This window comes from Drosophila yakuba, chromosome 2R, assembly GCF_016746365.2.
Source record: "Drosophila yakuba strain Tai18E2 chromosome 2R, Prin_Dyak_Tai18E2_2.1, whole genome shotgun sequence".
In the NCBI taxonomy this organism is placed as follows: Eukaryota; Metazoa; Arthropoda; class Insecta; order Diptera; family Drosophilidae; genus Drosophila; species Drosophila yakuba.
In genome coordinates, this window is record NC_052528.2 from 13668623 (window position 1) to 13693362 (window position 24740).

Below are 24740 nucleotides of genomic sequence, written 5' to 3' on the forward strand. Positions count from 1 at the left end.
AAGTGTAGGTACAAAATGTAACTCACTAATAAACAACTATAGATAGTTCTCATAACAATGTTTTAGATACTAAACCAAACCCAATGTATTTGATTTATTTTGTGTATGTTATTTCAAGTTTTTCTTTGCTAACCATGTAAATAAAGAAATTATGATGAATTAAGTTCTGATTACTAAACCGGAATATTGCTGACTACCAGAAATCTCAGCCCAACCATGCGTGCGCACACACACACACACCCCACAGCAGGTCAGAACCTCTCTTTCGACAATCGTGTGAGGTGGACACATCGGGCAGTGGAATCGACGGTCGTCCAAGTCTGTGCTGCAGCACTTGAATTCATTTCATTTCGGTTCGGGTCGTCGAAGAGTGAAAACGTCCAGCACTGATCTGTTGCCCCGTTGGGTCCATAAACGTTGCGGAAATAAAACACCATATATGCTGTAGACTATAAGCTATATGCTATAAGCAGCTATATATGCTTTAAGCTATATGCTGGATGCTACACATCAGTGCAGAGATACTGCGGTCGAGTAGTGCGATTAGCGACGACTTGTCGCCGGCAAAAGTGAGAAGAGCCGAAACAAGTTTGCCTCGATTTTTGTACACCTAGATCTCGCTAGAGAGCATGGCGAAAGCCGGCTGGGCATAAAAATTAAATTAATATAATTTCGAGAGAACGCCGCCATGCAGCAGCGATCTCGAGTGTGTGAGTGCTTCAATTAAATTCAATAAATCATAAATAAGTGAGTGCCAACGGATCCTGTTTTAGTGGTGTGGCTCTGTGGCGCAATTGTGTGATTTATTACCCTAAGAGGAGCCGCGGTCCATTCGAGTGAAATTACCAAATTAAGAAATTACGAAATTGCGAAATTTCGAATGCGAAAACTTAATTTTCATGACTTCCAATGAATGCTGAATCGACAATGTGCCGTCTCATATTCCTCGCCCTCTGCCTCTTGGCTGTGACCTCTCACATCGAAGCATTCAATTTTATGCCGCGACCCAGCAGGGTGATACACTCCCCGAAGCATCTGAAGTTCCACAAAAACCAGACGCGCAGCTCCTACTTTGGATACACGCTCGTCATCCGACCGACCAGGTGAGTTACCCATTTTCCAGCTGGAGATCGCCGTAAATATTTGCATACATGTAGCGTCTGTATGGTAATCCATACTTCTTCCGATAACCGACATACATAACCGACATTTCTTATGTTTGACGCAAAACAAGCGAGTGCTTTCATTTCGAAGCCAACACACCTCTGTCAATATTTTGAAACTTCTGGCACACGGAAATGGAAACTGAAGCTTGCGAAAAGGGGATCGACAGAAGTCGAGTCTTGACAAAATTAGTAACGCCTTTGGCTGGTTTATTGGCACTTAACACTCCGTTGCTCTATTTGCTAAGAAATTAAAATGTCATTTACGCCCAGTCGTCAATGGTTGCCCAGCATAAAGGTGGTTCGAGTTTTGGGGCAGAACTCTTGTGGTAGTATGTCGAAAACCCCAGCTTGAAAACCTCTCAAAAACAATACCACTTCAGAGCGAATTTTCTAAAAATAACAAATAGCAAAAAAAACTGGCTACTTCAACTCCAATTGCCACAGATATCCGAGAGATCGCAACTCCGTCTCGAACAATTGACAAACCCGAACACTTTTCAGTGAGCCGGGGCGACCTACATATCATATGATATGTGTGTAGACCCGATGGCGGCTACTTTTGCTGGAGTGCGGACCCCAAACATGACATCACACACCTCAGTCGGCGCCACAAATCACAGTTAATTGAATAAGAAGAAAGTGCTCAGATCGAAGCTCAGATACGCTTCCTTAGATGTGTACTCTTCAAGAGGGATTCTCTCTTAGCTGACACAGAAAGATGCTAGTTCATGCCTTGTAATTTATGTCAGAGTTGAATTGTAATGTTTTTGCCAAAATTAAGGCCACAGCTTAGATACAAGCACTACTTGGCCAGCAGAAACTTATCTCGTTTCAATTGAGGCGATCAGTAAACCTGGTTAGAATGCAGTACTCGTACGCGATCATAACGAGCTAGCTCTTGACCATATTTTATTTCCATAAACCTGGATGGGTAATTTGGAACTTCCTCTACAGTTGCCGCTCCCCTTCCACCTTTTTTTTATTACCAGCACTTTGGAGCCCAAAATACCCATGACTCTTGGCCATTACGAAGTGCGCCTAATTATGTACGGAAATTGCGCGTAAAATCACGACAAGCCGTAATTTATATCACATCAATTGAAGTTGGCTGAAACAAACAAAAAGTGTGGATCTTGTTTATATTCTCCCATTGAAATGATGGCTGTAATGGCTGTATTCCAAAAGTCCATGTGGGAGGAGTGCAACCACTCACTGCAACTCGTTTCCCAACACCACTTGCATTCTGGCGAAATGAGTCACAAATGTTTCCAATCCGATTTGAAGGCGATGGCGTCTGCAGACCTGCCCCCATCCGCATCTCCATCCCCAACATCGCCCTCCGAAGAGTTCGCCTGTTCAGCTGACACCACACACAAATATTTTTAGCCGTCTTACGCTGGGTCATTAAACCGAATTCCTTATAACAAAAACAAAAACCAAAAAACTGAAGACTCCACAACGGAAAACGGTGCTGCGTGGTGGCTTTGTTCTTAGCATTTGATGACCGCACGCTGCATCATTTCTTTGTTTTTGTTTGGCTGATGCAGATGGAGATGGAGATGGATATGGATATGGCGCTGGAGATTTGTGTGGTCCACAACATGGCTTATTGTCCGCGCACAAAAGCCGATAAACGTTCCTTGTTCGGCATTTAAACAAAGCGCCAGCGCCCCACACTGCACATCGCCTGTCCAAAAACGCACACTTAAGTCGATATTGCATTTAAATTTATTAAAATATATCTAGTGAGCATACAACTATACTACTATATTTAGAAGACATTCATAAAGGTATACAAAATTTCTTTATACTTTAAACTTTTTTTATTGTTAGTCTAAAGTGTTTTTTTGATTAAATAGTTGTAAAGTTATAATTTGATGACAAATTTGATGGAGTATTAGTTATATTGAGCGCTTTAGATGATCACTTCTTCCTAAAATAAGTCAAGATAAAAGTAACAATGCGGTATTGTAAATTCAATAATCTTTTTTAAGTTTTCGTGGTTAACCTCTGCTTCCACCGAGTTGAACACCGCTGTTGTTATGCACAAAGGCCATGGTAAGAAGTTGGGGCTTGGGGGCAGATGCGTGTGCAGACATGGTTTACTTGGCCATGACTCATGTTTTGGGGAAATACGTAAGCGACAGCCCGTACTTTGTATTACAGCTGAGATACGCCGAACTTTCTGGCCAAAACAAATGTTGGCTGACTGTTTTTAGGACTCACACCACTCTGTTTTACTTGCGGCATAAACAATTACTGGATCAGGTAGCCAAAGTGACATGTGCTTGTTACTCGCCTATTTAAATATGTTGACACTCTTTTGTTTTTAAACTGTCTTCATTTTACGCACTTAATTGCATGCTCAAACTATTTGAATCGCGCAATTATGCGGATAAAGTTACGCCTGAAATCAGGACGGGAAGCAAATGCATGCGTGCTGACTCATCCGACTGACTAAGCCGCAGATTCGAGCCGGGGAAAACTTGTATACGAGTAGATAAGTAAAGCAACAAGTCAATTGAGGTGAAACTGGGGTCAGAAAATTATAAAATGAAAATGTAGTAGTTGAGCTTGATTCACATTAGATGCTTAGTTGTGTTACGCTTCTTTGGATTTCGTCGATAACAGAGGTGTTATCAGCTCTTGACTTTTGCTGACTGTTTTAACAAGAAAATCAATACGTTTTTTTGGACTGTCTAATCTAAATGGGAACTCTATATCCTGTGAATTGAGTTGGAAATGAGTCAGTCCATGTAGGTGATTAAAAACAACTGTTTCCGCATTAAAATTGCAAGCTCAGTAAGTTGCATCATTTAAATTACTGGTCAAGGTGTAGATAAAGATGATAGAAAAACGAGCAGTAGGCTTTATTTTTGGGAACTTTCAGTTATTTAATTATTAAGGTAAATAATTATTTTAATATTAAACTAGACTGTTATAGATGGGAGAGGTATTAGGAGGTATCAGTTTGCTAGGAAGATACAATCTTTTACGGATTAGACTTATCTTAACTTTTTTGGGCCCCCACTCCCATCCAACTTTTCTGTGAGTCAGCTGCTTAAGAAAACAAACAGTTTTTTATGATGCAGAGCAGCATCCATGGAAAGCGCAAATATGGTAGGGCAATCGAATTGAAGATGTTATTCACGCCACTCCCACGAGAGCGGAGCTCCAACGGTACCGCGAGTAAGCCTGGTCAAGACAGTGGCGCTCTCTCGCCGCTTTGAGATACCAAAAGCCGAGTGACACGAGCGTAGCCGTAACCCGTTTTCTCTCCCGCTATCAGAGCCCCAACGTCGGTGCGGTGGTGAGGTCTCTTGGGAAACTGAACTTGGTGGTTAGTAGCCAAGAGAGCTTCGATCGGAACGGCAGCAATTTATAACCCGGCGGCGGATTTCTGCAACGCGGTCCTTGAAAGCGAAAGTGATAATACAACGAAGTGCAGATAGTTGGGCGACAAACGCGTGGCGTAGCATTAATCTGTTGAATAATCGTGGTCCGCAAAACTGCCGAAATGGTGGGGCAAGGTGGCGATTTCTGGGTGGTGCTGGTGATGGGGCTGTGGTGCCTGGCCAGCCAGTGCAATGCATTCAACCTATCGCCACTACCCAACCGGCAGATACTGGATCCCCAGTTCGCCACCAATCTGCCCAAGGTGCGTGCGTCATACTTCGGATTCACCATGAGCCTGCGACCCAATGGGTAAGACTCCAACTTATCCACATACCAATATAGCAGTATAGCAATATAGCAGCTCCCGCATCTTCATCTTACCCACTCCCTGGAGTGGAGTAAACAGGTTGTGCGACGATGATTCACGCCGGCGGGTGCCAATCGAATGGCTGTAGCTGTAAAATTGAATGAATAACATTTTTTTGAAAACGCTCAAGCAGTTGGGAACAAATATAAAAGTATCGAAGAAAAAATGCCACACACTTAATGCCTTGTGCAAACGATGAAGTCATACTCTTAATATCAATTAACTACCATGCCGGGGAGGTGTAGTCAAGCATAAATGTACATATATAAGGCAGCTTTATTTAGATATCAAGTTCTTTTGTATTTTGTGCGAGCAAAATGTTATGCAAATATCTGCAACGCTGCACGTCCGAACCTTTGTTGACTCAATAAGTCAGCTATTTAGGGCGGAGTTCGTATGGCTATACTCGTATGTCTCGTATGTCTATAGCGCTTAGATTCGTCAATGCCAATTTGTTATCAGCCAACGTTGCCAGCTTCGTATTTACCGATTTTCGATAAGATTGCCGAAGTCACAGTGAACTGCCGCTAAGAACGCCCCAAACGCTGATAAGCCGGCAGACAATATATGTTGTGTGGGAACTATGTTGCTGAGATTACGACATCAGTTCGATTCGCTTGCTCACATCTTATCGGATTTCCTTCGTCAATTTGCTATAGTATTTTCAGGTTCTGGGAAAAAGTCGACTAATAATCGACCACCTCAATTGAATTCAATGGCTGACTAATGCGAACAAAGAGAGAGAGAAACCGTTTCCGTTACATATTTAATATGTAATATATATATACGTAATATCTAGGCTAAAAGTTATACGGCTTACACCTCTTTATTAAAGCATTCACAACAAATTATAGCTTAACTTTATATTAGGAGATATCTAACGTGAAATATTTCAATTGCAAAACAATCAACAAGTGAGATAAAATCCATTCCCAGTTGATTAGAACGTTAATAAAAGAAATAAATAAAAAGATTTTTCTCCCTCATTACAGCATCATTGTGGGAGCGCCTAGAGCTCAGTCCACCTTGGAATCGCAACGCAACATCAACGAAACGGGAGCGATCTACAGGTGCTCCCTGACCAACAGTGTCTGCAGTCCGTATGTCCTGGATTTCCGTGGCAATGTGGATGCGCCCTACAATGAGTACACACTGGACTCGGAGCGCAAGGACTTTCAGTGGCTGGGCGGCTCGATGGACGGCGGCCCCAAGGACACGGACAAGCTCCTCGTGTGTGCCCCTCGATTCTACGCGCCCAGTCCGCGGGACAACCATTTGCATGGAGTGTGCTACTGGGTGCAGAATACGGTGGCCAGCACTCCGCAACATGTTACCCGCATCTCTCCACTCCGCCTGAAATCTGATCAGGTGAGGGAAGAGGATAAGGACAACAAGGCTAGCTTCTTCTACATCATGGGCGAACTGGGACTGAGCGCCCATGTGGCGGACGACAATACCAAGTTCCTTATTGGAGCCCCCGGCATTAATACGTGGAGGGGATCGGTGATTCTGTACCGGCAAGTGGACCCAGTGGACAACCCCAGCGCCAGCAGACGTGACACGGGCAAGGCGCTGCGACGAACGCTCCGCGATGTGGACACCAACGAGTATACGCCGGAACACTATGCACCTGAGATCCCGAACCCGGCGCATTGGGGCCAGGAAGAAGACTCTTACTTCGGCTATGCTGTGAGCTCTGGCTTCTTCGACAGCTCTGATCCGACCAAGCTCCTCTATGTGGCCACCGCTCCCCAGGCCAACAAACAGTCCGGTGAGGCGTACATTTTTGATGTCCGGGGCAAGGGCATACAGAAGTACCACGTGTTCCGCGGCGAGCAGTTTGGCGAATACTTTGGCTACTCCGTTCTGGCGGAAGATCTTAATGGAGACGGAAAAACGGACGTCATCGTATCAGCGCCACAGCACGCTCTGGAGGATTCCCACGACAACGGAGCCATCTACGTGTTCATCAACAAAGGCTTTGTGAGTAATGCATTGCCTAATAGTCCTCCTATGGAATATTAATTTTATGACTAATGTTTTCTTATCATTGCAGTTCAACTTTGAACGACAGATTTTGCGTTCGCCAGTGGAGACTAAGGCGCGTTTCGGCACTACCCTATCCCGTCTAGGAGATATTAATCACGATGGGTACAATGGTGAGTTTTCAAGGGAACATGCATTCGATTTATAGAAATTTATCAAATATCATTTTCCCATTCTACAGATGTTGCAGTTGGAGCTCCATTTGCTGGAAATGGATCTGTGTTCATCTACTTGGGCAGCGAAAATGGATTGCGGGAAGAGCCGAGTCAGCGACTGAATGCTCCTTCCCAGAAGCCCTCCAAGTACGGATCGCACATGTTCGGCCACGGGCTGTCCCGTGGATCCGACATAGATGGCAACGGATTCAACGACTTCGCGATCGGTGCTCCAAACGAGGAGGCGGTGTATCTGTATCGCGCCTACCCAGTCGTTAAGGTGCACGCCACCGTAAAATCCGAGTCTCGGGAGATCAAACCGGAGCAGGAGAAGGTGAAGATCACCGCCTGCTACAAGTTGAGTACTACTTCCACCGCCAAGGAGGTACAAGAACAGGAACTGGCCATCCGCATCGTGATGGACAAACAGCTGAAGCGGGTTAAGTTCACCCAGACGCAGACCAATGAGATGAGCTTCAAGGCGAATGCGAATCTCGGCGAGCAGTGCCGCGTCTACGAGACCCAGGTGCGCTACAGCGAGAAGGACATTTTCACTCCCATCGATCTGGAGATGCACTACGAACTGACCAAGAAGATTCCCGACTCCGAGGGTGAGTTTGAACTGATTCATCTGTTCGATCTGTTTGGTTTGTAACGCATTTTTTATTCACAGAATTCTGCGAAACGTGTGCGGTCGTCGATCCACAGGAACCAAAGGTTTCCACACAGAAGATCATCTTCAGCACGGGCTGTGCCACCGATGTTTGCACTGCTGATCTGCAGTTGAGGAGCAAGAATGTGAGGTATGTCAAAATCAGAGCCATTCTAGTTTGTTTTTATATTTAAAACGTTTTAATCGCAGTAATTTAGCGTAGAACTATGACTTATAATGTGTTATATTTTTATTTCCCCAGCCCCAATTACATTTTGGGCAGTGCCGATACACTGCGCCTGAACTACGAGATCACAAACGTCGGAGAGACCGCCTACCTGCCGCAATTCAACGTGACCAGCACTTCCCGCCTGGCCTTCGCCCAGGTGCCTGGAAACTGCAAGGTGGCCGATGCGGTCATGGTGTGCGACTTGAACCGCGGACGACCCCTGGCCAAAGGTGATTCCGACTCCGTGGCCATCAGCTTCGATGTGAGCCAGCTCAGCGGACAGTCGCTGATCATCCACGCAGAAGTATTCAGTACCGGATATGAGAAGAATCCCACGGACAACAAGCAGACCAATGTGATCGGTCTGAAGGAGTTCACCGAAATCGATGCCAGCGGGTGAGTAGCAATAGGGCATTGATAACTACCTTAGATCTGACTAAAACCCGTTTTTATTTTTTAGTGGCCAAACGAACAATCAAATCGACTTGGAGCACTACAGTAACTCCGCGGAAATTGTCAACAACTACGAGATCAAGAGCAATGGGCCCAGTGTAATCGAGCAGTTGACTGTGTCATTCTACATACCCATTGCTTATAAGGTGGCTGGCTCCACTGCCATTATACCGATCATCAATGTGACCAGCCTGAAGATGCAGGCCTCCTACGACTCCCAGCTGCTGGGCATCGATCTGTACGACCAGAACAATACCCTGCTCATCGTAGACCCCGTTGAGGTGGTCACCACGCTGAGTGGAGGCTTGGAGCGGACCGTGATCACCCAGAACAGGCAGAGCTACGACATCCACACAAGTGGGCATGTGCACCAGACCATGGAGATTCTCGATACCGATAGGGTGGCCACAGCTTCCATGTCCCGAAAGCGACGCGACCTCAAGGCCCTGACCGCCAATAGGGAGCAGTATGCTCGCATCTCCAATGTCAAGGCACACGATCTGCTGAGCGAAGACTTTAAGGGTAAGCTGCCCGTAAATCGCACCATTGTGTTCAACTGCCGGGATCCCGAGATGACCGTCTGTGTCCGGGCCGAGATGCGAGTGCACTTTAGGCCAGAAAAATCCATTAACCTGAACGTGCGCTACAGTGTGGATTTGAATGAAGTTAACGCCATATTAATGGATCCCTGGGAGTACTTTGTCATCCTGACCGACCTGCGTCTGCAGAAGAAGGGCGATCCCACCTCCACTTCATTTTCGATCAATCAAAGAATCGAACCGAACATTATATCCAAGCATCTGGAGGCGGGACTACCCATCTGGATCATCATTGTGTCCGTAATCGGTGGCTTGTTGCTGCTCTCTGCGATAAGCTATTTGCTATACAAGGTTCGTTTTTGGGTAATAATACTTGCCAGCCCTTATATCTGACTTAAATATATCTCTCCACTAGTTTGGCTTCTTCAATCGGGCCAAGAAGGACGAGCTGGACCGACTGGTGCAGCAGAATCCCGTCGAGCCTGAGGCAGAGAACCTCAACAGCGGCGGAAACAACTAGATCTTGCACTGCGATTTTCTAGGCGCACACATCACATTCAAAATGGATGGAACCAGTTACCAAATCCTATTTTCACAACGCGAAGACTATCCACTAAATGTGTTCTCATGCATTTAAGAAAGGAACGAAAGCAGCAGGAGAAAATTACGAACTACAGGACATTTAATGTTTCTCTTGGTTTGAACTATAGTGGCAGCGGAAAAGTGCCTTTTAGTTTTTAAGTTACCTCTTATTTATACGAGAGTCCCATGTGTGCTGTACCAGCCATATTGCCATTTGTTGTATATATTTATTAAACATTTTTATACCCGTTACTAGTAAAGTGTGCAATATTTTACAAGAAAAGTATGCAACAGGAAATGTAATATGATAATATAAAATATATATATGATCCTGATTAGGATTACTTTCCAAGTTCCGTCTGTTGGTCCGCACGCCCACAGTTTTAAATATCTAGAATATTTAAATGAAATCATAGATATGACGAAAATAGATAAGTTAGCTCTTAACCTGGCGCCATTTATATATAAATGCACATCCTTAGATGAGTAACGGGTATCTGATATTCGAGGCACTCGATTTAAATGGTCCCTTTTGTTATTAAATGGTAATTGTAATAAATTTGTAAAGGTAGCTTTACAGGGCGACGTGAAAGACTTTATTATTGTATAAATTGTAAAAACAATGCTAGGACATTTAAGAACTTAAAAGCTGGTATAACAAGTATTCCTGTATTATATTAGAGTATTAAAATGATGAAGAATAAATAAAAGTTTAAAACAAATACTTAGAGATTATTTCATTTGACATTTTAAGTCTATTTTAGATTTGATATAATTATACCCGTTACTAAAAATGGTATACTAGATTGGTTGAAAAGTATGTAACAGGCAGAAGGAAGCGTTACAGACCATATAAAAATTATATATTCTTGATCAGGATCAATAGTCGAGTCGATCTGGCCATGTCCGTCTGTCCGTCTGTCTGTCCGTATGAACGTCGAGATCTCAGGACCTAAAAAAGCTAGAAAGTTGAGCTTAAGCGTGCACACTCCAGAAACATAGACGCAGCGCAAGTTTGTCGATTCATATTGCCACGCCCACTCTAACGCCCACAAACCGCCGAAAGCTGCAAAGCCCACACTTTTGAAAAAAGTTTTAATATTTTTTTATTTTTGTATTGGTCTTCTAAATTTCTATCGATTTGCAAAAAACTTTTTGCCACGCCCACTCTAACGCCCACAAACCGCCAAAAACTGTCAGTGTTGAAAACTCTCTCCCGCACTTCCACTAGCTGAGTAACGGGTATCAGATGGTCGGGGCTATAGCCCCGAAAATCGAAAATGTATGGATAGACATAGTTAGCTATATTTATTAGCAGCACATAACAGTATCTATTTCAGCTGTGCGGCCATTTTTGGACAAGTTATGATGAAAAAGGTCCCAAACTCCTACCCCGCACGCTAAACCCCGCACCCCGCACGATAAACCACGCACCCCGCACGCTAAACCCTGCACCCCGCACGCAAAAATTTGTCAATTTTTTTTTTTTCGAAAATCGAAAAAGTATGTATAGACATCGTTAGATATGGTTATTAGCAACACAAAACAGTAAAAAAAATCGAAAAAGTATGGATAGACATAGTTAGCTATGTTTATAAGCAGCATATAACAGTATCTATTTCAGCTGTGCGGCCATTTTTTACCAAGTTATGACGAAAAAGGTCCCAAACTCCTACCCCGCAACCCCTCATCATCAAAAATTGGAAGAAATGTGAAAAAATATAATTATATCCGTTACTCGTAGAGTAAAAGGGTATACTAGATTCGTTGAAAAGTATGTAACAGGCAGAAGGAAGCGTTTCCGACCATATAAAGTATATATAAAGCATATATATTCTTGATCAGGATCAATAGCCGAGTCGCTATGGCCATGTCCGTCCGTCTGTCCGTCTGTCAATCCGTATGAACGTCGAGATCTCAGGAACTATAAAAGCTAGAAAGTTGAGCTTAAGCATGCACACTCCAGAAACATAGACACAGCGCAAGTTTGTCGATTCATGTTGCCACGCCCACTCTACCGCCCAAAGCTGCGAAGCCCACACTTTTGAAACATGTTTTAATATTTTTTTCATTTTTGTATTGGTCTTCTAAATTTCTATCGATTTGGCAAAAAAATTTTGCCACGCCCACAAACCACCAAAAACTGTCAGTGTTGAAAACTCTCTCCCGCACTTCCACTAGCTGAGTAACGGTTATCAGATAGTCGGAGAACTCGACTATAGCGTACTCACTTGTTTTTTAACTTGTTTTGTTTTAATGACTACATTTTTTGTCATTATTCCTAAATATATTGCATAAGTAAATAACTCCACATTTTGTTTTCGAGATACATTGTGGTGACCCAAAGCTTAGTCATCATCATAAGTTTTCATAAGTTTAAGTCATTTAACTTCGTTTTGGTTTCATATAAGTTCGAAAGCTTGAAGAGCTCGGTCGCAGGACTTTATATATTTTGATTCGTTAAATAAATTAATTTATGTTGTTCCGACTATTGAATAATTTTGCTAAATTTTATTCGAAATGTATTGTATTCTTGTTATTGTGTTGTTTGCTCTTCAATCCCAAATCAATGCATTTAATATTTCGCCGTGTCCGAACTTAAGAATTAACTATAAGGGACATCACAAACAGGAACGCAGTTCCTATTTTGGATTTTCCTTGGTCATGCGAGGGAAAAAGTGAGTTAAAAATAAAAAAGCGGTCATTATAATGAATATATGAATATACCTCAAGATTAAATCGGTTTAAGTGAAACTAAGATGATTACATTCATTGAAGTTACACTCGAATTCTGTGACAACTCTTGTATGAAGTTGATCAAAAAATTAAAAGTATTTCACTATTCTGTTTTAATAAATAATATTCGGTTCATTTCATTTCGGTTAGTTCATTTGATGAATAATTTAAAATCGTACTTTATTCATATTTTAATGCATCATTGGGCTCAACGAGATTAGAGATTCCTAAATAATTATGTATAATTAGAGGTCTGGCAAAACAACAAAATTTCAAAAAACAAATATCTCCGTTTTCATAAAATCACAGTATTATGGTGGCAGCTCCTCGTGCCAATTCCAGTTTAGAAGATCAGCAAACAATCGAAGAGCCTGGAGTAATCTACAGATACAACCTCGAGACCGGTAACTGCTCGTCCTATGACATAGATACCGAGAGTTATAACTACGATGAGCCAAATGATGGCTCGCTCATGGCGCAAGTCAAGGATTTCCAGTGGTTGGGCGGAGCCATGGACGGCGGCACCAGGGACTCGGATAAGCTTCTCGTGTGTGCCCCGCAATTTGCCTCTTTATTTGATGGGAGTGGCGCTATGAATGGGATGTGCTATATGCTGAGCCACACGGCTGAGGAAATTCATTCCAAAGACGTGCAGAAAAAATGGCCATTTAGAAGTGTAGATAAGCAGAATAGTCTGAACTACAAAATGGGTGGACTGGGACTGAGTGCGCATGTGTCGGATGATAACTCCAAGCTTTTGATGGGAGCACCTGGAATCGATAATTGGAAGGGATCGGTGCATCTAAAACAGCAAGTGCACCGCATGAAGATGAACAATGGAAGACAGAGGCGTGGAATAAACATGGACACGGAGTGTGCCGAGTGCAACCCAGAGCCAAACAATTGGGGCCAGCAGGAAGACTCCTACTTCGGCTATGCCGTGAGTTCTGGCTTCTTTGATAGCCGAGTACCCAACCTCCTGTATGTGGCCACCGCTCCTCAAGCCAATGAACATTTTGGCGAGGCCTATATCATTAATATCACTACAAACAGCATCATTAAGCACAAGGTATTCCAAGGGAATCATTTTGGCGAATACTTCGGCTACTCCGTTCTGGCGGATGATCTCAATGGAGACGGAAAAACCGATCTTATCATATCCGCACCCTTTTATGCTCTGCGTAATTCCTTCGATGATGGAGCTATTTATGTGTTTATCAACCAGGGCGATGTGAGTATTGTGACGCATTCTAAGCTGCCAGTTGACTAATGTCGCGTGAATATTGCAGTTCAATTTTAAAAAGACGCTTATTGTGTCGCCAGCGGGTTGTGGTGGCCGTTTTGGAACTACTCTATCGCGAATAGGCGACATCAATAACGACGGTTACAATGGTGGGCTATAAGACACATAGAAATGGCTTGAAAGAATTTTAGACTAATATAAATTTTCCTATACAGATGTTGCAGTTGGAGCTCCCTTTGCTGGAAATGGTTCGGTGTTCATCTACTTGGGCAGCGAAAACGGATTGCGGGATGAGCCGAGTCAGCGACTGAATGCTCCTTCCCAGAAGACCTCCAAGTACGGATCGCACATGTTCGGCCACGGGCTGTCCCGTGGATCCGACATAGATGGCAACGGATTCAACGACTTCGCGATCGGTGCTCCAAACGAGGAGGCAGTGTATCTGTATCGCGCCTATCCAGTCGTAAAGGTGAACGTCACTGTAAAACCGGAGTCAGGTGAGATCGAACCGGAGCAGGAGAAGGTGAACATCACCGTCTGCTATAGACTGGACACCAATTCCACGTCAAAGGCGCTGCTGGAACAAGAGCTGGACATTCGGATCGACATCGACACGAAATCGAAGATTAAGCGGGCTATGTTTGCCGAGAAAAAAGACACCCAGATGCACTTTAAAGCAATGGCATGTCAAGAAGAAAAGTGCATGCAATTGCAAGTTGAAATGGAAAAGAAAGCTAAATTTGACTCAATCGCTGTGGAGATGCAGTATGAGCTGTCAAAAAAGATTCCCGTTGTTGGAGGTACGTTCTGAGAATCCAGTTGTATGTATATAAAATGAACTAACAATGAGTTTATTCATTAGATTTCTGCGAGGACTGCGCGGTGGTGGATCCTGCGGAACCGAAGTGTCTTACGGAGTACATTAATTTCAACTCGGGCTGTGCCACCAAAGTGTGTGTCGCTGATTTGAAGTTAAGCAGCATCAACGCGAGGTGATAGGATATCTTGACATCAAGGTCTTGGAATGTATTAATATAAATTTTAAACTCTACAGTCGCTCCTCGTTCGTCTTGGGCACCACCGATGTCCTGCGTCTGACCTACAACATCACCAATAATGGCGAGTTCGCCTACTTGCCTCTATTCACCGTGACGAGTTCTGCCAACCTGAGTTTTGCCCAGGTGCCTGGAAACTGCAAGGTTATTGACGCAGTCATGCTCTGCGACCTTAACCATGGACAACGTATGGCCAAAGGTGACAACGACTCCTTGACCATCAGCTTCGATGTGAGACAACTCGGCGGTCAGTTGCTGGAAATCCAAGCAGAAGTATCCAGTGCTCGCGACGAGTCCAATCCCGTGAACAACAAGCTTATCAACGTGATAAGTCTGAGGGAAGAAGCCGACATTTTTGTCAGCGGGTATGATTATGCATACTATTAAATAGTTATTCTACTAAACTCCTACGTCACTTTACAGGGTGCAGAAGAACGATCCCATTGTTCTTACAGGGTCTCCATACACAGCGGAGGTTGTCAACTACTACGAGGTCAAGAGCCACGGTCCCAGTACTTTAAGAAATTTGACTGTGTCCCTCTATATTCCCGTGGCCTACCAGCAGTCTGGTTCCACAAATGTTATAAGTATCGTTACGTCCACCCCGAAGATACAGTCCAAGTACTACGATGAACTGCCTATGAAACTCTACTATCAAAATGACGCAATGATCAGGAACATCGCCAAATACCATGAGCAAAGTACTCTGTTCCCCTCCACGGCCCCACAAAATGAGAGTGCCGAGTATCTCGGAGGAAATGTGGATCAAAACTCGAGCATATCGCTGTTGAACGAGAATCTGCCGGTGAATAACACCCTTGTGTTAGACTGCCAGGATTACAACGTCACGATATGCGTCCAGGTGGAAATGCGACTCGAAAGCGGGCTACAACTTAAGCCGGAAGAGCTATCGAACCTGACTGTAAGCTTTATCGTGGATCTCAAGGACGCAGAGGATATCTGGGAGTACTTCGTCATTAAGACCGACTTAAAGGTGTGTAAGATAGGCGATCCCACTTTAAGTTCATTTACCGTGCAAAAGAAGATCCAATCGAACGTTATAAGCAAACATCCTGAAGTTGCCATTTGGAAAATCATTGTGTCCGTGATCGTTGGCATTTTGGTGCTTTCGGCCACAACATATGTCCTTTACAAGGTTCGTATCCATTCGTCTCAGATTTATTTCAGCTCCAAACTGACTTAATTGATTTACTTTATAGCGCGGATTCTTTAAGCGAGCCATCAAAAACGAACTAACACAGTTAATTCGAGATAGTTTTGAGGACGCGATTATAAAGACAGAGGCACAGGAGGATGCTGAGTGTGCGCAGAGTTGGATGAAAATGCAAGAAAATTATGAATGAAATAAAGTGGTAATCTTCTCAATTATTCTTCTCAGTTAATGAGGTGAATTTCCAATTTTAAATTGTTAATAATTTATTTCAATAAAAATAACGTACAATTCTTAACATAAATAGGTACAATCATAAATATTTTATTAAAATGCATTGTTATTCTTAATCCTTGAAAATATTTAAAAATCTAATCTAAATTACTAGCACACACTGGCCAAACATGAACAATTTTAGCGATCTTTTAACATACCTATAACATTTAGTCTATGTATATACAATAATATCTATGCCGCCGAAAAAGGCAGTTGCACACAAAACACACGAATTTCCCCCAGATAAGCAAGTAAAATGTACTATCTAAGAAGACGTTATACTCGTACACATATGATAACACACATTGCCAAACAGTACATATCGTAGTGAGCCTCGTAGACTACAAAATGTAACTTCGACAGGGACAGGTATAAGTACATATGCTGCGATAGGTTTCTAATTGAGCTGAGGTAAGTGCTCATGATAGGCTTGGATAAAGTAGAGTGGTTGCATTTAGATATGTCTGTGTAAAAGTTGCTTGCAACGTTGCAATATGTATGGCTGACTACACCTAGGAGTTTGTAAAAGTACCGAGTATGTGAATATGTGCACCGCATAAATCAGGCGTTTCAATATGCATATTTTTGGTGGTACCTATTGTATTGACATCGAACGAAAACAGATATTCTATGCGTCTGCCCTTATAGTGTACAATAACAATGAGGCTTTCTAAATAAATACTTGTATAAAAATACAGAGAATTTGTGAACTATGTATTGTCAAAATCATTAACACGTACTTAACTGGCGAACCCTCGAATAAATATGCATAATCTCTGATATCTGTTTCCCAGATCCCAACGCTAGTTCATCAACTTATTTATCACCCACTCCTATGACTAGTTTCCCCATTGAGCACAGTGTGTGACACACACGTTTCATTGGCCTAGACCTTCCACTTTGCTAACACATTGTCTCGTTGAACGGCGGATCCTTTTCCGATTCGGTGCTGCTCTTGATGTTCGACGATAGTTTGGCGATCTCGTCCTGCACCAGGTGGGTGCTGATCTGGGGTATGGATAGCGCCGGATTGCTGCTCTTGGCTGACGAGCCGACGGACTCGTCCGTGCTGGAGCTGCTCTCCTTCAGCACATTCATGCCCAGCTTGCTCGCAAAGGGCTGCGGCTTGAGCGTGGAAATCAGTTTGGCCTGACCAGCCTGGGCCGCCTCCGGTGTCTGAGGCACTGCCTCGGCGGACGGCTGAGACGGCTTGCCCTGGTCGACGCTAAACTGTTTCTTTAGCAGCATCGGACGCACTGGCGGTGCCGGCGCTGCCTGCATCGTCACTGGCCCCGAGGAGCTAAGATCCAGCGAACTAGAGCTCTCCTCTCGCAAACGCCTGCCATCGGCAGCGCCTACCGAGGCGGTACGGATGGGCTGGTAACGCGCCGTGGCAGTGCCGCCCACAGCGCCAACGCTAATGCTAATTCCCGTCGCCGAGTGCGAGTCGCCGGCGTCCAACGAGGGCTCCGCCGTCAGCGAGGGTGTGTCCACATTATAGGAGCCCGTCAGCGAAGTGTTTGTCTCGTTGGAGCTCTGCTTGATAAAGCGGTACGGATGCGCCGAGTAGTCCGTTTCCGTGCTGGAGTTCTTCTGCAGACTCTCACTGGACTTCTTGAACAGCCGACCCTCGTACGGCGGATTAAGGAAGTCACTGGTGGCCCGTGTGGGCACCAACGGTGAGGGATACGTTTGCTGCTCCATCGAGGAGTTGCGCTGCCAGGGGCGCTCGTTCTTCAATTGAAAGCCGCTCGAGATACCGGCCATGGCACCGCAGCTACCGGCCCCGCTGGTATCGCTACTATCGCCTCCGCCGGCACCGCCACCTCCGCCACCGCCCATCAGGTCACCATCTACCGAGGGCTTCGAAGGTGACAGCTCCACGGCGGTCTCTCGGCGCAGCGGGTAGCGATGGCTGTAGTCTATGGATACGCCAATCTGTGGAGGATTACGTTCGTGAGTATTTGATAGAGAGTTATAGATAGACCACATTACCTCGAATCCCTGGGCGCTGGCATCAATTGAGCCGCGGGACTCGATCAGTCCCTCTAGAATCATGTAGTCGTTCTCTTCGCACTCCTTCAGATGCTTCTTCTCCAGCAAAGCCGCAGCTTCAGCCCGCGACATTTCTGTTTTGGGCCGGTCCAAAGAAGCTGTCATTTAAATGGGGTAAAACAAGCGTGAGTTGGGTTGCAAATTCAATAAAAAATCGTGTGTGATGGCATTCATTTCGCTTTGGTGGCGGCGGAAGCAAGGCAATGATACGGGTATTGCGCATTCACCCGGTTAGTTACACACTTTGCTCACGGTTGTTGAAACGCCTCGATGGTAAGCAAAAAACGGGTGACTAGGGCTCATTCGGATTCATTGGATAACCTTGTGCTCCTCGCGGCTTTTGGGCCTGGCTTACCTTTGTTACTTGGCAGGGATACCGTGGGCGATGCAATCATGTGGCAGACGCTCTCCAGCTCGTCCGTGATCGAGGTGTACTCGCTGTGCAGTTTCAGCAAGATATTTCTGGAGGGTTTCGCATGCAATACTGATTTACCTAGAGTTCGGAGTTCGTGGTTAGGTTCAAAGAAAAGATGTGTGCGAGAGAACAAACAAAATAAAAACTTCATTCGGTTATGGTTAAAGTGCTAATTTGTTGGCCAAATCGGTTTGCTGGATTGGTTTGGTTTGGTTTGGATTGGTTTTCGTCTAATTTTTTTTGGATTAGGTGGAATGGAGTGACGGGTTTAGTAGCCTGAATTTTGAGCGCAGATCAGAGGCTGGCACGGTTTCCATCCTTCGATGGTTGCTTACCCGGATGTGCGGATCCCTGGCCCACGGGCGTATCCTTGTCGCTGTCCGGTTCCGATTGTGTGAGGCTCATCTGGCGGCGGGACAACGAGGCCAGCTGGTTGAGGCTGATGTGCGACCGGTTTATGTCCGCCCCGGTTAAGGAGTACGTTTCCGAGTTGCGGCGACACAGGGATACCGTGCGCTGTCGCAGTGCTCGATGTCTGGCAGCTGTTTGCGATAAAAAGATACTTTTATACTCATTCCATACTTATAAGACCTTCTTGGGGATAGAGAACAGCGAACAGGACACATTGCAGTGAAGGCTGTGCGATTAGGACATTACCCTCAAAGTTGATGTCTGGCGTCGCATCATCAGAGTTGTCGCCTCCGACGAGCGTCTGGTCGTCGTCGTTGTTGCCCATGGGCGTCAGAGTGTCCTTGCTCTCCGTGCTGGCATCCGTATCCTGGCGCACCGTCACGTACGGAGTCCGTTTAACCGTCTCACAGGTCGATGGACGCTGCGACACCGGAATGTAGATGTCCGAGTCCACCTCCGACTGCATCGACGCCTTGCGGACCACCTGCTCGTTGAGGGCCTCACGTGACTTGACCACTTCGTCCGGTTCCTCCGGCAGAGGCACCACCTCAAAGTGCGTGCCCTCGTCGAAGATGTAGGCATCAGGACGGACCTCGGTCAGCGAACGGTTAAAGCGGCGCCGGGTTGTGACCTGGATACATTCAACACAAGTGTGTGCACAGAAAGAAAAAAATAGTATGTCATCGGTTCAATAATTTATTTCACATAAAACATTTTCTAACATAAAATTTCAAAGTATAAATAACAAATAAATAGAGACAAACTAATTTGAATCATACTAATAATTGCTAGCGGTCACAAAAATTAAAAGATTCTGGATATAAAAGAGAGCCCACAAAACGTATAATAAATGTGATGTCAAAGAGCCTGGGGGCTAAAGCATATTCGAAGCAATCTATTTATTGGATCGAAGAATATCAAGTTCAGAATGACATTTTCTGTCCCAGTGTGCTTGGTATTGCTGCGATATGTAATTCAAACGCACCTGGAGCGAATTCAAATTCAGACCGGCACCCAGACCAAGTGGAACGATGGCTCCTCCACCACCACCACCACCACCACCACTGCCACCGCCAGCACCATTTCCTCCGCCGCCGACGCCACCGCCCTCCGTGTCCGAAATGGAGATGGTGCGCATGCGCTGCATCTCTCCGGGAATGTTAATCGTCGAGCCGCGCAAATCATCCGCACCAGCCGTGTGTGTCGACATGAAGCGATGTATGACGGCCAAATGCGAGAGTATCTGCTCCGAGGATTCCTCCATCTTTCGCAATCGGAACTCGATGTTCTGCAAAAGACACATGAAAAGTGGTAAGAAATCGAATTTAATTTCCACAGCATATTCAGCGTATATGCATGATAGTTGTTGGAAAAGCTGCAACGGCTGCAGTAAATGGTCATTCGGACGTGTCCAATTTTCAATTCAAATGTAAAATCGTGCTGTCAGAACCCATGTTACTTCGGATAACACGAATCACACTGGAAATTTGCATAAAAATGCAAACACAGCATTGGGATAAATGTCGAAGCAGGTGGGATGATGGTGGGTACTGATGTCTACGCACCTGAACGGTGGCCGTTTGAATGTTTTCCTTCTGATTGATGTCCTCGATTTTCTGAGACATGGTCTCCACTCGCTCCGTGGTGTTCTTCACCCGCTCGTCCGTCGACTGATTAAGGATGATTTCCTGTTCGTGAAAGAAGCCCTCGACGCACTCCTCCTCGAAGTCGTACAGCCGCTCCAGGTCGTCCTTTTCCAGGAACAGTTTGAGACCATTGTCCCGCTGCACCTCCAATCCTGCGGATTGCCGATCAAGTGGACACATGTTACATGGCGAGTCAGGGCATAAAAGTACGGGCGAAAACCAAGAATGAACAATAACAACAGCGCCCGGGGCAATGGGAGTGCACAATGGAATCGAAATGGAAAGTGTGGCAAATCGTTTCGCCATAACCCAATTAGGAGGTGTTGTTATTGTTGTCGCCAAGTGGCAAGGTTGATTTCAATACAAAAGAGCAGGTGGCGTATACGTAATGCAGTTAGTTACAGAAGCACACACAGTCGACACAGTTGGGGCAGGCACGCAGGGAGAAAAGTTAGATATTTGTACATTATTGCTGCTCGGCTGACAATGCCACAGACACGATTGACTCACAGGGAACAAAGCTAAACTTGCTCATCCCGGGCTCACCTTTCGCCTTCCGCACACAGTACTTGAGCAGCGAGTAGAAGTGGCACAGCGCGATGAAGGGCGGCGGCAGGACGGGCTTCTGCTGGTACTCCATCACCACAGTGAATCGCTGGAACATCCACACCTAAAGGCACAAATCATACCAAATTATGAATATATTTTACGAGTAAATATGTGGCCATTTATGGCATATCAGCATAAAATGTAAATTGTAAAGCATCAAACCTCATGGATTCGATCACAACACTCACCTGATGCGAAACCGAGTTGACCTCGTTGAAGATATTGTTGAATACGGCGATGAGCAAATTTATCAGCAGAATATTGGCAATCAAGAGGTACATGGACATGGTTATCGGCGTTACCCAATGGCCTGTAATCCAATTAGTTGGTGTGTTGGTGTTAAAAGTGCGGCATCAATACTCGCATGTATTCAGTGGCCGCCATCTGGATTCGGGGGCCACATACTCACCAGTGACGCAGCCCGGCTGGCTGGGATCCTCGCCGCAGGGAGGGTCGATATCGCCGGCGAACACCTCTCCGTACAGCATGAAGTAGGGCTGGAAGATGACCTGGAGAACGATAAATTAAAATGACCATTAAAGCGCCATCTGTTGGAGCCGGGGGGCATCGCCATCGAGACATGAGACATGGGCGGGCGTAATTCAATTTGCGCCAGTCGCCCAACATAAATGCAAGTTATACACATTGAAACACAGTTTGGTTATTTTTAGCCATCACCTGACGATATTTGTGTGGGGGGGTTGGGGTTGGGGTTGGTGTTGGTGTTGGGGTTTTGGGGGTGGGCTGGTGTCTGTGTGTTTGGGATGCAAGTTATTTGATTTTTAATTTTCTGGGACTTTTCATTCGAAATTGGAAACAGCATGCTAAATATTTACACATCGATGTCTCCCCATCTCATTTGCATATAACAGCTGGATTAATGCAAATGCTCTTTGATTAAAACTCTAATATTTGCCTTATAACTATCATCACTTATTCATTGCTGACCTAGGGCTAATATTTGCATTACACTGCTGCAGGCGGCTTAAATTATTTAGCATGCAAAACTGAAAAATGGAATTAAATCAACGTTGAAGATGTCGAGCAGAAAAACACGAAATTTAAAGAAAAATCAGAGGGGTGAGGGCTTGTTATAAATATTCATAAGCGAAAACAGAGTACACACATTTACCTTAAAGAGGCACAGAGCTGGTCTAAATACTAGTTTGTACATCATGCAGAATTGAAAATACGGATTGAAATTAATGCATTGGACCGGAAAGAAGGAGTGGAGTCTCGGCTCGCCGAACCTGGCCAAACCCTTGCAAATTCAACACGGATTAGGTTTGACAGTCTTAAGTGGCAGATTCCAAACGGACTTAACAGTTTCCTTTGCAAGAGTCGAAAAGGAAAAGGTGGGGATGCGAGATTTCGGAGCAGAAGTAGGCTTTGGGGATCAAGAGACAGAGGAGAGAGCAAAAGATACACAGGTACGAGTATACGAGTATAAACATTTTGGGGACACAGTCGAACTTCCAACGGAGTTAAAAGTAGATAAAAACGGGGTCCACATAAAACTCAGGTTGAAATAGAATACTTGGCACACATTGATCTCCATCAAGACACAACATCAACTATAGACCACACCAATATGCAGCAGATATATCTGAGTATTATTATTATTATATTTTTTTTTTTTTAATTTATTTTGGCAGACGCATCTAGGGCATTCTACAGTCGGCTCTCTATATAGCAAACCAAGTTCATCAATCACAAATGGCGTTACATTTGTCAAGTTGCCGCTCGTCAAATTCGAATGCTCATTGTGGGTGGGCGGAGTTGCAGATGTTGCCGCCGGAACTGTGGAGCTGGAACCGGTGGTGGAGCTGGCTGCAGTGGTGGTCACTGGTGGAGCACCCATTGTATGATAGCCACGATGATAGCTGGAACGGGTATTGTGCCCCAGGGCACCTAGAAATCCGGGCGCCGTTATGGAGCCGGCAATAACCTGGCATTTTGGCAATTTTCAAGAACATTTAACGGGCGATTTATGCGATTAATGCGATTAATGCGATTTATATGACAAAGATGGTTAGTGAAGGCAATAAAGTGATAGATTTGAGTTCGAAATGTGGCGGACAAATGACAGAATGACAGAAAGAAAGAAAGAAGAGTATAATACGAGACAGTCAATTTGAGCGTCATTTGTTCGGTGATTTTGATTAAATTCTAGTTAGTCAACTACTTAATGTAAAGTGGATTGAATGGAGCACCAATCGACAAAACTACTCGTACGTAAAAATGATTTGCTTGCACCACTACTGAGGAACGCAGGCCAAAAACTTGCTTTGCTTGCTATTAAGTAAATGTATGTACTCCGCATCGTTAGGTATGTATATATTTAAAGTTAAAGCTGCAATTGAAATCGTCGAAAGGACACACTCGCTTTCACTGTGTGTGAGTGTGTCGGTTTGTGTTAATGAGGCTGACATACGCACATACACTCAAATCGGGGGATTAGTTTATTTACAGAAAGTCGACAGGACATATGTGTAGCATACAGCGGTATATATATAGCTTACCTCCTTGATGAGACTCCAGGTGGGTTGTTTGTCGGGGAAGAGAATCGCTTGTCTGCTGACACCAAAGCTCATCAACACAACCGCCAATAGGACCACGAAGTAAATCATGTTTTTCACCATTTTGCCCATCATAGTGACCAGTGGTCCTGAAATATTTTATAATATAAAAGCTACTTCTCCGCTTTCTTTATTGAATGGCTTTTTTTTTACAAGGAATATAACAATGCAAACTAAGTACTAAAGGGTCAATTGTAATGGTGTTCGGTAGAGATTTATATACCTCATATGTACGCCTTATTTATTGGCTTAATTTAGCTTACGGAACTAAAGACTCACCCAGATATTTATTCACGCCAAGAATGTTCAGTATTCGCAGGTACCAGTATATGCTGTCCACACAGTAGATAACTCGTCCAATATCCATCGTATTCGGCCGGAATCGAAATGCCAAACCGATGACAAAGAGTATAATGGCTGCTCCGTCGCACGGATTCCACATATTCCACGCCCACACCGAGAACTTATGCCTGCTCGCCGAATTCGAATTAATGGCGCCCAACGAGGAATCGTTAATTCAAGCGTAAGAGGCACATATTGAAGACATAAAGTAATGGAAATTCGCACAACTGTGAAATACGCCCAGCTTCATTTGCACTCATCGCCAGATGCAATTAAACACAAATGATTGAGGTGTGCGGGTATAGGGGTCTACTTACGTAATGGCCACCGGTTCGGAGGATATTATTTCGCGCACCTTTTCGAAGCCCAGCGTTGTGATATATGCTATCGAGTACCACTCCTGCCAACGCGGCATATTCTCCATCTTCACCAGCACAGTGAAGGAGAACATTATGAGAAAGAACATATAGGCAATCTGCAATGGAAAACGGAGGGTTTAGAAACTGAGAAATTGGCCATGAAAATTGGTTGAAAGCTACAATAGCTATGATATACCTATCTCCAGAAAAAAATACCTACTCGATTGAGTCGAATATGAAAATTATAACTATGATCAA

General features: G+C 44.6%; 3 protein-coding genes across 34 annotated transcripts in view; 2 read left to right on the top strand and 1 right to left on the bottom strand.

Annotated features, from left to right (window-relative positions):
- Positions 1-356: 356 nt before the first annotated feature.
- On the top strand, positions 357-10307 carry LOC6530500 (integrin alpha-PS3). 2 transcript variants are annotated; one of them, XM_015197205.2, is made up of 8 exons: positions 357-1103; positions 5922-6912; positions 6986-7088; positions 7157-7741; positions 7804-7933; positions 8045-8407; positions 8472-9354; positions 9419-10307. In XM_015197205.2, the coding sequence occupies exons 1-8, from the start codon at positions 910-912 to the stop codon at positions 9521-9523; spliced, it is 3354 nt and encodes a 1117-aa protein (XP_015052691.1). In that variant the 5' UTR covers positions 357-909; the 3' UTR covers positions 9524-10307. The 2 variants fall into 2 exon arrangements, with proteins under 2 accessions (XP_015052691.1, XP_002091415.1); XM_002091379.4 differs by lacking the exon at positions 357-1103 and adding an exon at positions 4505-4871.
- A 1585-nt stretch (positions 10308-11892) lies between these two features.
- Positions 11893-16318, top strand: LOC6530501 (integrin alpha-PS4). Its single transcript, XM_002091380.3, has 8 exons — positions 11893-12263; positions 12631-13552; positions 13611-13713; positions 13780-14364; positions 14427-14556; positions 14619-14984; positions 15043-15775; positions 15840-16318. Exons 1-8 carry the CDS (start codon positions 12106-12108, stop codon positions 15981-15983), a joined length of 3141 nt encoding a protein of 1046 aa, XP_002091416.1. The 5' UTR covers positions 11893-12105; the 3' UTR covers positions 15984-16318.
- A 441-nt stretch (positions 16319-16759) lies between these two features.
- Positions 16760-24740, bottom strand: part of LOC6530503 (transient receptor potential cation channel trpm) — a 52061-nt gene continuing 44080 nt past the window's right edge. For 20 of the 31 annotated variants that reach the window (XM_039372420.2, XM_039372424.2, XM_039372423.2 and 17 more), the window contains 14 exons: positions 24441-24598; positions 24061-24251; positions 23725-23870; positions 22929-23150; positions 21612-21711; positions 21391-21512; positions 21140-21263; positions 20513-20745; positions 19933-20235; positions 19194-19578; positions 18872-19078; positions 18477-18614; positions 18062-18219; positions 16760-18004 (listed from right to left, as the gene is read on the bottom strand). In XM_039372420.2, the coding sequence (XP_039228354.1) occupies positions 16970-18004; positions 18062-18219; positions 18477-18614; positions 18872-19078; positions 19194-19578; positions 19933-20235; positions 20513-20745; positions 21140-21263; positions 21391-21512; positions 21612-21711; positions 22929-23150; positions 23725-23870; positions 24061-24251; positions 24441-24598 (3522 nt within the window). In that variant the 3' untranslated portion in view covers positions 16760-16969. Of the gene's footprint in view, positions 18005-18061; positions 18220-18476; positions 18615-18871; positions 19079-19193; positions 19579-19932; positions 20236-20512; positions 20746-21103; positions 21264-21390; positions 21513-21611; positions 21712-22928; positions 23151-23724; positions 23871-24060; positions 24252-24440; positions 24599-24740 lie in introns of those variants that run through there. The other 11 variants (XM_039372430.2, XM_015196439.3, XM_039372429.2 and 8 more) reach the window with 5 other exon arrangements.